At 45.7% G+C, this 11,198-nt stretch overlaps 1 protein-coding gene across 2 annotated transcripts in view; it reads right to left on the bottom strand.

Moving 5' to 3' along the window:
- Positions 1–688: 688 nt before the first annotated feature.
- Positions 689–11,198, bottom strand: part of Knstrn (kinetochore localized astrin (SPAG5) binding protein) — a 21,050-nt gene continuing 10,540 nt past the window's right edge. The window contains exons 7-10 of one of the 2 annotated variants that reach the window (XR_002377337.2): positions 6,276–6,331; positions 3,680–3,754; positions 1,116–1,335; positions 689–1,032 (exon numbers count right to left, since the gene is read on the bottom strand). Coding sequence is in view for 1 of the 2 variants with exons in the window: in XM_021155482.2 (XP_021011141.1) it covers positions 1,204–1,335; positions 3,680–3,754; positions 6,276–6,331 (263 nt within the window). In the remaining variant the exon portion in view is untranslated. Of the gene's footprint in view, positions 1,336–3,679; positions 3,755–6,275; positions 6,332–11,198 lie in introns of both variants that reach the window. The other variant, XM_021155482.2, reaches the window with a different exon arrangement.

Below are 11,198 nucleotides of genomic sequence, written 5' to 3'. Positions count from 1 at the left end.
TGGACTTATGCCAGTATGCTCAACTCACAGATCTAGACGAAACACCGCTTAATCCTTCCTCCTCCTGTTGAGGCCTGTTCCTTTTAACACAACTGTAGCCATTTGCATTCAGGCTCCATGTTAGTCACAAGGTGAAATTAAGGTCATAGTGATTAGTGTAACTGACACTGAAAAATGCTACTAATAAGCAAAAACAATGTGATTAAATCACTTGTACCCAGTTATCTCAGTGTTCTGAAATTCCCTTGTTCACCGCCTGACCACCATCTTTCTTACCTCACTCAGGACCAATCGGCTTAAAGGTTAGCTAACAATACTTTACCTAGTAAGCCAGCGGCTCCTCTCCTTGACCTTTAAACCTGGTTTTTCCTATAGAAAGCCTACTCTGAGAGCAGACTGGTGCCACAGTTGGGCTTTTCCTTCTCATGGACCTGGACTTCCATATTATAATGTGCGTTCACAAAACTATTCTTGCTTAACTGAGATTGGTGTACATATGGTTTGTGTGGCAATTTCCTAATCCCCAACATCTTCCTTGCTTTTCTGAGACAGGATTTCTGCAGCCTAGGCTATCCTCTAACTCAAGATAATTCTCCTGCCTCAGCCTCCCAAGTCCTATGATTGTTATAGATGAGCCACCACACTGGGTTAAAGAGGTTACTTTCATTCCCTAGTGTTAGTCAGAATATTAATATTCATAGAAACATTTATTTCAAAAGCTCTAGGTGTAGTTTTAGGTAGGTGTTGCTTTGTATACCTCCACCCCATTTATTAAGCCAAAAAAACTTCAAGAATTTCAAGTTCATAAACTTAACTCAACCAGAGAGACAAGGGGACAGCATGGCTCACAGTCACATCTCCCGCACAGCGCACGTGCTGTTGTGGTGTGGGCTTTCTTCCCATGTTTCCGAGTCTCTAGAGTCTCCAAGGCGGCTGGTTTAGTATCCTAGTTCTAAGGGCTGCTGCTCTCTCTGCTGCACAGGAAGTGGAGTCAAACTCCCAGGTTCCTCTCTTGCAGGAGAGCTGAGCCATCTAAAAGGTGGGGCAATCTGCTTAAAGGAGGAACCCCAGCATCAACTGGCCTTATCGGATCAACTGCTGCAGAAGGTCTTTACCTAAGGGATGGCAAGTCCTTGAAGATATCCTAAGTGGCCTCTGCCGAGGGTTTATCCAGGAAGAAGCCGTCCGGCCGCCTGCCTTGAGTTACATTTCTAAGAGCTGCTCCATTTCCTCTAGGATTATTGTGAAGTCACTGGCTTCGTCCTTACATAAGGTTTGCTGTTCCAGGAACTGGACACTCTCCTCTTCTTTCAGCTTCAACTTCACCTTCAAGGCCTGAAAGGGAAATCATCCCAGAGGGAAACCCATAATAAAACTCTTATAAGAAAGACAGCACCTGGACCAGACCACTAGACCCGTGCTACATAGAGGGGGATGACCCCAGTACCAGACAGCATCTTACTTCCCACCTTAAAATTTATCTGTGCTGGCTCGGGGAATTTCCCCACTCTGTATTTAAACTGGAACAATGAAACCGGCTGTGTCTCCTGCCCCACCGTTTGTCTGACAATCTAAAGGAGTCCAAGAATCTCACCATGTAGATCAGGCTTCAACTTACGCAGACCCCTGCCTCTGTGATAGAAGGTGTGTGCTACCGTGCCTGGCTTTTAAATTATCTTTTCTTGTTCATTTGTGTGTGTGTGTGTGTGTGTGTGTGTGTGTGTGTGTGGATACCCTTGGATATCCATGGAGAGGAGAGAAACAAAAGGGCATCAGATCCCTAGAGCTGGAGTTATGAAGGCATGAGCTACAGAGTGTAGAACTTGGGGCCTTTGCAGGAACAGCAAGCACTCTCAACCGCTGACTGTCCCTCTAGCCCTACAATCTGGACAGTTTGCTCAGGTCTCCTGAGAAGAGCTTTTTAGCATGGATTTCAGTCTCAGCTCTCTGAGCACACTGTGGTGTGGCCCATGGGAGGTGTGGAGACTTTGCTCCCCTGGGCCTTGCAATGGTTTTATCCCCAGGAACCTTTCTAGGGTCCTCAGGAACATAGAACGAATTTGTGAAAGAAAAGCATCTAAAAAAAAAAAAAAAAAAAGGGATTCAGTACTAAGTCTGGGACTTTAGTTACCAATGGCATGCCAGTGAGGACAGCGCGAGGACGTGTGAGGACAGCGTGAGGTATTATCCTAGGGAAACTGAATTTTCTATATTAGATATGTAACTCTTCTATAAATCTAAAATTATTTCAAAATAGTTCATTAAAAACAAACAAGTATACTGGGCCCGGTGCTATGGGCTGCCTTCTATGGCACATGTGGGACTTACCCACCTTACCCCAAGTCGTACCAGCTGTTGTTGTCCCTGCTGGGCGCCCTGGCCCTGTTCCCACCCCGACCTCAACCCTAGGCAGACCCTTGCCTTCATCCTTTTTGCCCAGCTATGTGAATGGTTCCATCGATTGGGACGTCAATCGTGGTGAGCTCTGATGGGCTGCTTGCAGGGAGCCCAGACTGGAGTGTAGTCTCTGTCTTGGACTCCTCCAGAATGGAAGGAGGGAGTTGAGCCTTAACCTAGTCTGATCTAGGAGTGTGTTATTTATTATATCCCTAGAGAGTTGATCCTTGTTGCTCCGTGGCTGCTGACCCGAGTCAGCCCTACCCGGGCAGGGAGCCCTGGTCATTTGATGTCCCCCCTTCTCCATCTTTGTCCCCAACTCAGGACTGTAGGAGCCGTCCCTTTCCCCTCAGCCTCTTCCTCCCCAAGGAGCAAAGTCATAACATGGTGAGGGCCACTCCTGACTTGGGGGTTTGTATTCCCAGAACTGCAACCATGGTAGGGAGTGGGTTGGCTCTCAGCTCTGCAGTTCTTGGAGGCAGGGGCAGTCACACACACACACACACACACACGTACACACACACACACACGTACACACACAAGCCAAACATGATCCAGGCAAGGATGGGGGGATGGGGGCAGGTGAAATCGCTCCAAGGGTAAAGGTGCCTGCCACCAAGCCTAATAACCTGAGTTTGAGTCCCATGAACTGGGGCATGGACGCACTATGCACCCACATACATTCACACCGAACTGTAATAGGAAGGCAGGGGAACTGGAGATGTCTTTGCAGTTGACTATCCCTTGCTCCTTCAGACGACTAAAGTTCAGTTTTTAGTACCCGTGGCAGGTACCTTACCAATGTCTATGACTAGCTCTAAGGCGTCTGAAGTCATCTTATGTCTCCCATGGGTACCTGCGCATACATGACATACATTCACAGAGACACAGAAGTAAAAATAAATGTTAAAAAAATAAGTAAATAAAAAGCAAGCCAAGCATGGTGGCTCACGCCTATAATCCCCATGAAGAGGATCATACTGGGGCTGGATCTCTGGGACAGGGAAAAAGAAAAGAGGAAGGAAGGATAAACCAGAGAGGTGTCTCAGCAGTTCAATGGCTGCTCCTGCAAAGCTGACCCAGGTTCAGCTTGCAGTGCCTAACACGGAGGCTCACAACTGCCTGTAACCCAGCTCTAACCTCCATGGACACTGTCACAGTCTGTACATGTGCACACGTAGGCAGAGCATACTCTAAAAGGGAAGAGTAGGAAGAACGATTTCCCCGAATCCCTACGCTGTGGTGAAATGGCAGGTGCTGCCATGGGTGTGTCGGCCTTTACCTGTAGCTCCTCCATCTGTTTCTTGGCGGTTTCATTGAAAACCTTCAGTTCGTCTTTCAAAGTTTCGAGCAGCAGCTAAGAGTAAAGAATATACACAGAGTTGAGCTGGGTGTGGTGGCACAAGCCTTAGTCCCAACACTTGGGAGGCAGAGACAGATGGAGATCTCTGAGTTCAAAGCCAGCTTGGCCTACTTAGTGTGTTCCAAGATGGTGGAGACTATGTAGTGAGACCCTATTTCAAAAGTAAGAGAGGTAAGAGAGGTAAGAAAGGAGAGGGGGGATGGGAGATGTGTGTGCATGAGCACGCGCGCGCACACACACACACACACACACAAAGAGACACAGAGAGACAGACACATAGATTAGATAAACACACAGACAGACAGACAGACAGACATGAATTAGATGGTGGCTATCATCCTTTCCGTTCATGACTGATCTGAAGCGCTGATCCCAGGCCACTGGAGAGCCAGATTCTGAATGGGCACTGCTCTTAGGAACTGTTTCTCTTTGCCATAGACTCCTTTATCTAGCGCAGTGAGATTCCCTACATCTAATCCAATAACCCATCCTTTATCCCGGCAGTCTCAGCAGTCCAGTCCCAAGAAGCTTGCTTTCTTACTACAGGCTCGCTCCTTGAGGTATCAAATTTATCAAATTTACAGTGTGCTCTGTACTGCACAGACCTCAGGAGCCAAGTCACAGCAAACTCAGAAGCAAGCCTTGGCTCTCTTGGCTGGCACCGTGATAACTGATCTTCCTTGGGGACAAGATGAGACAAGTTGGGGAGCCGTTATGCCTCGAATAATCTACCTTTCTATAGGGAAAGAACCAAAAGGAAACTATGAATTCAAACAGGCTTGGCATTACGGAGTTCTCAGCAACGGAATAGGGAAAAGATTTGGTGAAGTGCAGAAGAGGGAAATCAGACAGTCTCTATACAGGCTCTGCCCATCAAAAGTTTTTGTGTGTACACACACATGCATGCGTGGTGTGTCTGAAGTGCTGGCAGTCAACCTTAGATGTCAGGCATACTAGGTAAGCACTATACTCCTGAGTCATATCCCCAGATTTCTATTATATGGGTTTCTCTCTCACCTCCACCCCCTGCCCCGTGTGTGTGTGTGTGTGTTTGTACATCTGTGGCATATGCACACATACATGCAGTTATAAATTCTTGTGGAGTTCAGAGAGGTAGAGTTTGCTTTCTACCTTTAAAAATGATTTTATTGTTGCACGGCATGGCACATAGGTAGAGCTCATGGGACAACTCTGGAGTGGATTCTTTTCATCCACCTTTCCCTTCCAGGGATCAAATTCAGTGCTTGTGTGGCAAGGACCTTAATCCACCGACCAGCCATCTTAAGCCTCTGACCACCCTCCCCCTCCAACCTAAAACATTAAAAAAAAAAAAATCTAATGTGCATGTGCAGACATGTGTGCATGCACGTGAGATGTGTGGAGGCCAGAGGGTGACTTGGGGAACTGGTGTTTTCCTGCCATCACTTGGGTTCTGGGATCAAACTTGTTTGTGAGACTTGCAACAAGGACTTTTACCTACTGAGTCATCTCAATAGCTCTCTACTATTTAAAAAAAACAAAACAAAACAAAACAACCATTTATTTACTTACTTGTAGGGAAGGGGAGAATTTATACCACTCTGTGGAGGTCAGAGGACAAAGTGAAGGACCCAGTCCAGGTTATCAGGCTTGGTGGCAAGACCCTTTACCTGCTCCTCCATCTCAAATGTCCATCTCCAATTTAGTTGCTGAGACAGGGTCCCTAAGTTAAGCAGCTGGTTAGGCTGGCTGGGCAATGAGCTCCAGAGATCCACCTGTTTCCTCTCCTCTACCACCCAGCTTTTACCTGGGTGCTGAGGATCTGAACCAAGGTCTTCATGCTGTGTGGCCGGCACTTTGCTAACTGAGCCCTCCCCGCAGCCCCATTCTGTGAATGTGTTTTCAGTTCACATTCACTTACAGCTACCTGAGAGGATTAAAAACCACCTTCCAAGTAAAATATGCTGTAAGTACACAGACCATTTCTCTCTACTATTATCAGGGACATCCAAAGGAAAGCATCTTAGCATCTCTGCGAAGCACAAAGCAGAGGCCTTGGATCCCGCTTGGGTGATGGGCTAGCCTGATTCCATCTTAAGATTAAAAGACACCTTGTTAAAGGTCAATATAAGTTAATTCTTGCTCTTTGTAAAACTTGGATTTGACCAGGTCTTGACTCATTTTCTGGAATTTGACATGTTCCACACCCTATACCCTAACCTCCACCCCTCCTCCCCCCAAGTTAGATGTTGTGCCAAATAATTTCTGAAATGTTCAGCCAAGTTCCTCTGTAACCAAAATTCCTCTGGACGTCCTTCGATCCTCGAAGACCCACTTTTTCGGGGGCTGCATAAGCCCCACTGTCTACATTCAGTGATATTTTCTTGAACCCTGCTGAAGGGGGCAGCCCTGTCTGAGAGAAATGAAGCTTGCATAATTTGACCAGAGAATCTGAATGATGATCTTCACTCTTACTTGGTGGGTTTAACACTGAGCCCTGGCTGAGGGCCCTACCCATCTATACCCTTGCTCTCACCATGGAGTCCGTGTGATCCGTGGTGGGTTCCTGCTTTGATGCCAGGGTCTCTTGGCCTAAAATGGATGGATAAAACAAAATGAGCCTCATGTGAGAAGACATCTTGAGCCAGAGGAGAAGCAGCCCTCCATGGACAAGCACACGTGTATTCCTGGAGAAGCCTCTTCAGTGCCTGATCCTGGAAGCTCTCCCCTGAGCACGCCTCTCATGGTTGCCCTCCAGAGCTGTGTTTTCTTCAGAGCTGCCTGGGGGTGGGGGTGGGGTTCTGATGCTAAGGTCCTGTTCCCTAATTGGTTTTTGATCTGTTAGTAGAGAAAGCCATGGGCTAACTGCTGGGTGGAAGGAATAGGTGGGACTTCTGGGGCCCTGGAGGGAAAGAAGAGAGAGACAGATGCAAGGAAGGGAGGGTTCGCCATGTTTTGGCAGCCATGTGAGGTCTTGGGAGGAGTGGGGGCCTGAGGCCGGTAGCTCCTATAGGCAGGTGGTCAGGGATGTTGGGAAGGGACTAAATGTGTCTTGCCAATTAAAGTTTAGGGCAGGTGGGAGGCACAGAGATAAGAATATTGTTAAGGGCATGCTTGCTTTTCCAGGTGGGAGACAGTATCGTCCAGCAATCGTGTCAAAGGCAAGTTGAAAGGAACAACTGTCTGAGTCTTTTATCCATGGACTCAAGGGAAGCTGAGTGGGGGCTGGTAGCTTGTCCGTTCCTGGAGCTTAGGTGGGGTAACGAAAGGCTAATAAGCCCTGAATTTTCTCAGTGCCAAACAGTACCATAAGTACTATAAACTATATAGCAAATGCTACAGCTAGCTTTCTTAAAAGTGACCCATACCCCAATTTTTAGGGGGCCCCCAAAAGGAAAATGATGCCCCAAACCAGCAGGAAGCAACTTTAAGAGTGATGCTTTCATTCCCAAGAGGTGGGATGGACGCTTCTGGTTGCTCAACGGATGATGGACATTTGTCATCACTTGAGGGGGTGGTTACAAGTTGTTATAGTCTCGATCAGGGAGAAAACAAAATGAGGGAGGTTAGAGCCAGGGATTCCTTTTTCTTTGCTCTTTCCTTTTTGTTCCCTATCTTTTTGTTTGGGGGAAAGGCGGGAGAAGGGATGAAAAGAAAAAGGAGAATAGGAATAAGGAATAAAGGATAGATTGTTGAATATACTCTTAAACTATAAAGCTGCTACAAGCAAAAAAATAAAAATCTTACATTGGTATAGATCTTTGTATACTGACACAAATTTAAGGTTATACTTGGTTACATTTGTTGAGGTTTGGTCTGTTGCTATGCACTGTCATGCTAAATTCTGTATCCCAAGGTCTAGGTGCCTCAAGATGAGTGAATTCTCACATATGCCAACTTCTGTGGTTGCAAACCTTGCTCCTTTATTTAAAACTACTGGTTGAATAAAGATACCTGTAGTTGGGCAGAAGAGAGGTTGGCAGCGCTTCCATTCCTAGGCTTGGGGTCTAAGGCACAGACCATGAAAGAAAGAGGGGAGAAGGAAGAAGGTGCCATGGGGTAGGTGGATCATAAGCTCATGTCCATGAGGGTCAGCCAGTTAGAGTGGCCCAGGCAGAATATGGCAAATGATATTTTAAGATTATTGATGAAAAAATAGACAAAATAGCATAGAGGATTGATATCTACTTAGCTCTAATGCTTTAAGGTTTATTATAAATATAAAAGTTTTGTCTTTTACTTGGGAACTAAATGATTAAAGGTGGGGTAAAAACCCCTAAATAACATTTACTGCATCATACACTGGTATAGATCTTTGTATATTGATACAGATTAGGATTATATTTGTTACAACATACTATGTATTATTTTTCAACTTTTGTTTAAGGTATTGCACTTATACAATGTTAAGAGAGAAATGTTGCAGAATATTTGATCAGACTGTGAAACCTAAGATTGTGTTGTTTACTGTTAAAGCTTGTTTTTAAGATGGGCAGTGGTGGTGCACGCCTTTAATCCCAGCACATTGGGAGGCAGAAGCAAGCGGCTTTCTGAGTTTGAGGACAGCCTGGTCTACAGAGTGAGTTCCAGGACAGCCAGGGCTACACAGAGAAACCCTGTCTCAGAAAATCAAAAAAACCCAAAAACCAAAAAACCAACAACTCTGTTTTAAGTTGAGGTATGGTTCAGCCTTAGCACACACATTTAATCTCTGGGCTGGAATACAGACATGTCCACACCTTTAATCCCAAACATTCAAGGTCAAGTTAATTTGTCGAAGGAAGCACCCAAGTTTGAAAGTGATGTCTAATTGAGTGGCAGACAAAGTGATGAATCAGAGACAGATTTGATGGAATAGATTATGCCTAACTCTCATGAGAAGAAAGAGGAAAGGGAAGCTACTTACAGGGAGACAGAGAGGAGGCAGTTTTACTGGGACAGTTGTGCAGAGACAGGTTGCAGAGAGCGAGTGAGCACGTGCGAGCTAGATACAGTTGAAGACAGAAGGAGGCAGAGAATGACAAGGATCCAGAACTTTAGAATAGACTGCCAGAGTTAGTTTAAGGTCAAGCAGAGCAATTCAGGAGAAAGCAAAAGAAACCAGATTGAATCAGTCAACTTTGAGAAGAGTTTTGAGCCAAAAACAGTTGAGTTGACCAGCCAGCAAGAGTTCAGAAAGAATTAGGAAGCTTATTCAGCAGTAAGTCTCAGAGGCTGAAAATATTCTAGGTCTTGATAAGATTGTATGGAGGCTAGAAGCTTCCAGGGCTAGGCAGAAGAGGCAGAGGTTAGCAGACAGAGGCAATAATCTTTAGAGACAATAATTACTTATAGGAGAATAAAAGTTGTGTTTACATAGATGGTCTTCAAAAACCTCAGAAATCCAGAGAATATGACATTTAAAGATGTTTTATCATTGAAAGGTTTTCATGACAATGAGACAGGTCTACTTCTGGCAGCACCCCCATTTCTACTTCAAGGAAGATAAGTATTAAAGAACCTCCCTATGGAGTTTGCTTCACATGTAGCAAGCTGGCCACTGGATAAGAAGCTGCCCTGCTTTAACCGCTGACAGCATGCTGTCCAAACCAGACAAAGGAGGCATAGGGAAGTCGACTGCTTAGCTTTGCCAAGACAGGGTAAGCAGTCCTTTATATTTCCTGCTTTACAGAAAAGTCTGCCAGATATACTGAGCCAGAAGGGTGAAGATGGATCGATAAGAGTCTATTCTCTGCTCTGCTTCTTTTTGGAGAAACTTTGTCTACAGGAAATACCCGTGCTGGTTTTCATTTTGCTTACAATACACAAAACTACTTTAAAAATCAGGCCTTAGAAGTCATTCCCTTTGATAACTTTGATGGCTTGAATGGGAATGGCCCACACAGACTCATTATCTGAATGCTTAGTGTGATGGTTTGTATATCCTTGGACCAGGGAGTGGCACATCTGAAGGTGTGGCCTTGTTGGAATAGGTGTGACCTGGTTGGAATGGGTGTGTCACTGTGGGTGTGGGTATAAGATCCTCACCCTAGTTGCCTGGAAGTCAGTCTTCCACTAGCAGGCTTTGGATGAAGACATAGAACTCTCAGCTCCTCCTGTGCCATGCCTGCCTGGATACTGCCATGCTCCCACCTTGATGATAATGGACTGAACCTCTGAACCTGTAAGCCAGCCCCAATTTAATGTTGTTTTTTATAAGACTTGCCTTGGTCATGGTGTCTGTTCACAGCAGTAAAACCCTAACTAAGACACTTAGTTACCAGAAATGGCACTGTTTGAGAAGGATTAGGAGGTGTGGCCTTGTTGGGGGAGGTGTGTCTTTGGAGTGGACTTTGAGGTTTCAAAAGCCCATGCCAAAGCACAGTCAGTCAGTCTGTCTGTCTGTCCATCTCTCCTTTATTTCCCCTTACTTCTCCCCCTCCTTTTTCCCTCCCCGCCTCCCTCCAGATCAGGATGTATCTCTCAGCTTCTGTTCTGGTGCCTGCCTGAATGTCACCATGCCTCTAGTCACGATGCGGGCTTAGCTTCTGAAACTGTAAGTAAACTCCCCAAATTAAATGCTTCCTTTTATGAGTTGCCTCAGTCACAGCAATAGAACTAAGATACTATCAGTGTATGTGCACCTTAAAAAGAGTGGGCCTTTTAACTCCAGCACCTAGGAGGCTGAAGCACTAAGATCCAAAGTTCAAGGTCAGCCTGGATTACCTAGTAAAAACTTGTCTCAAACCCTCCCCCCACTCCGCCACCCCCCCACAAAATTTAGTACCAGGAGATTTAATACCTTCTTCTGGACCCTAAGGGCACCAGGTATGCATGGAGTACACACACATATATATGTAGGCAAAACATTCTCATAAAATAAAGTCTTTAAAAAGAGAAACAAAAAACTTGCCCAACCACCAACCCTAAGATTGTATCTGTGGGTGTAATAAACCTTAGCATGTGGCGGCCCTGGGTTCCAGTTCCAGTACAGAGTCAGCTTTCCTTAACCCAAAGAGGTCAAAGCCCCATTCTTGGACAGTCTCTGGCTCTTCAGTCCAGCCTGAGGTTATCTTAAAGCCTTTGGACAAATTCCCTTCTTGGGGGTATAGTATTGGGGATAGGACCCAAGATCTCAAGACTATATCCTAAATACATATTCTTCCACTGAGCTATATACCCTTACCCAGGCATCCCATTGCAGGAACTGGGATAAAGCCAACTTAGGAGCTGTTGAGACTGAATTCTCCCTCCTGTCACCTGAGCAAATTACCTTGTAAGTTACCTTCTCTACCGCCCTGGTGAAAGAGTTAATTACTGGACACCTGAACTCTCCATGAACTCTTCAGCTCAGAGTTCTCTTACCCCTCCCATCCAGAGATAGTTCCCGGAGCACTCCTGAACTTTTTACCCCAAGGTACCCCCTCCCAATTGGAAACTGCTCCAGGAACATTTTTTAGATAAGGGGTCTCCTGGAAAA

The sequence above is a fragment of the Mus caroli genome, chromosome 2 (genome assembly GCF_900094665.2).
Source record: "Mus caroli chromosome 2, CAROLI_EIJ_v1.1, whole genome shotgun sequence".
Classification (NCBI taxonomy): Eukaryota; Metazoa; Chordata; class Mammalia; order Rodentia; family Muridae; genus Mus; species Mus caroli.
This window is presented reverse-complemented; position numbering and strand designations above follow the sequence as displayed.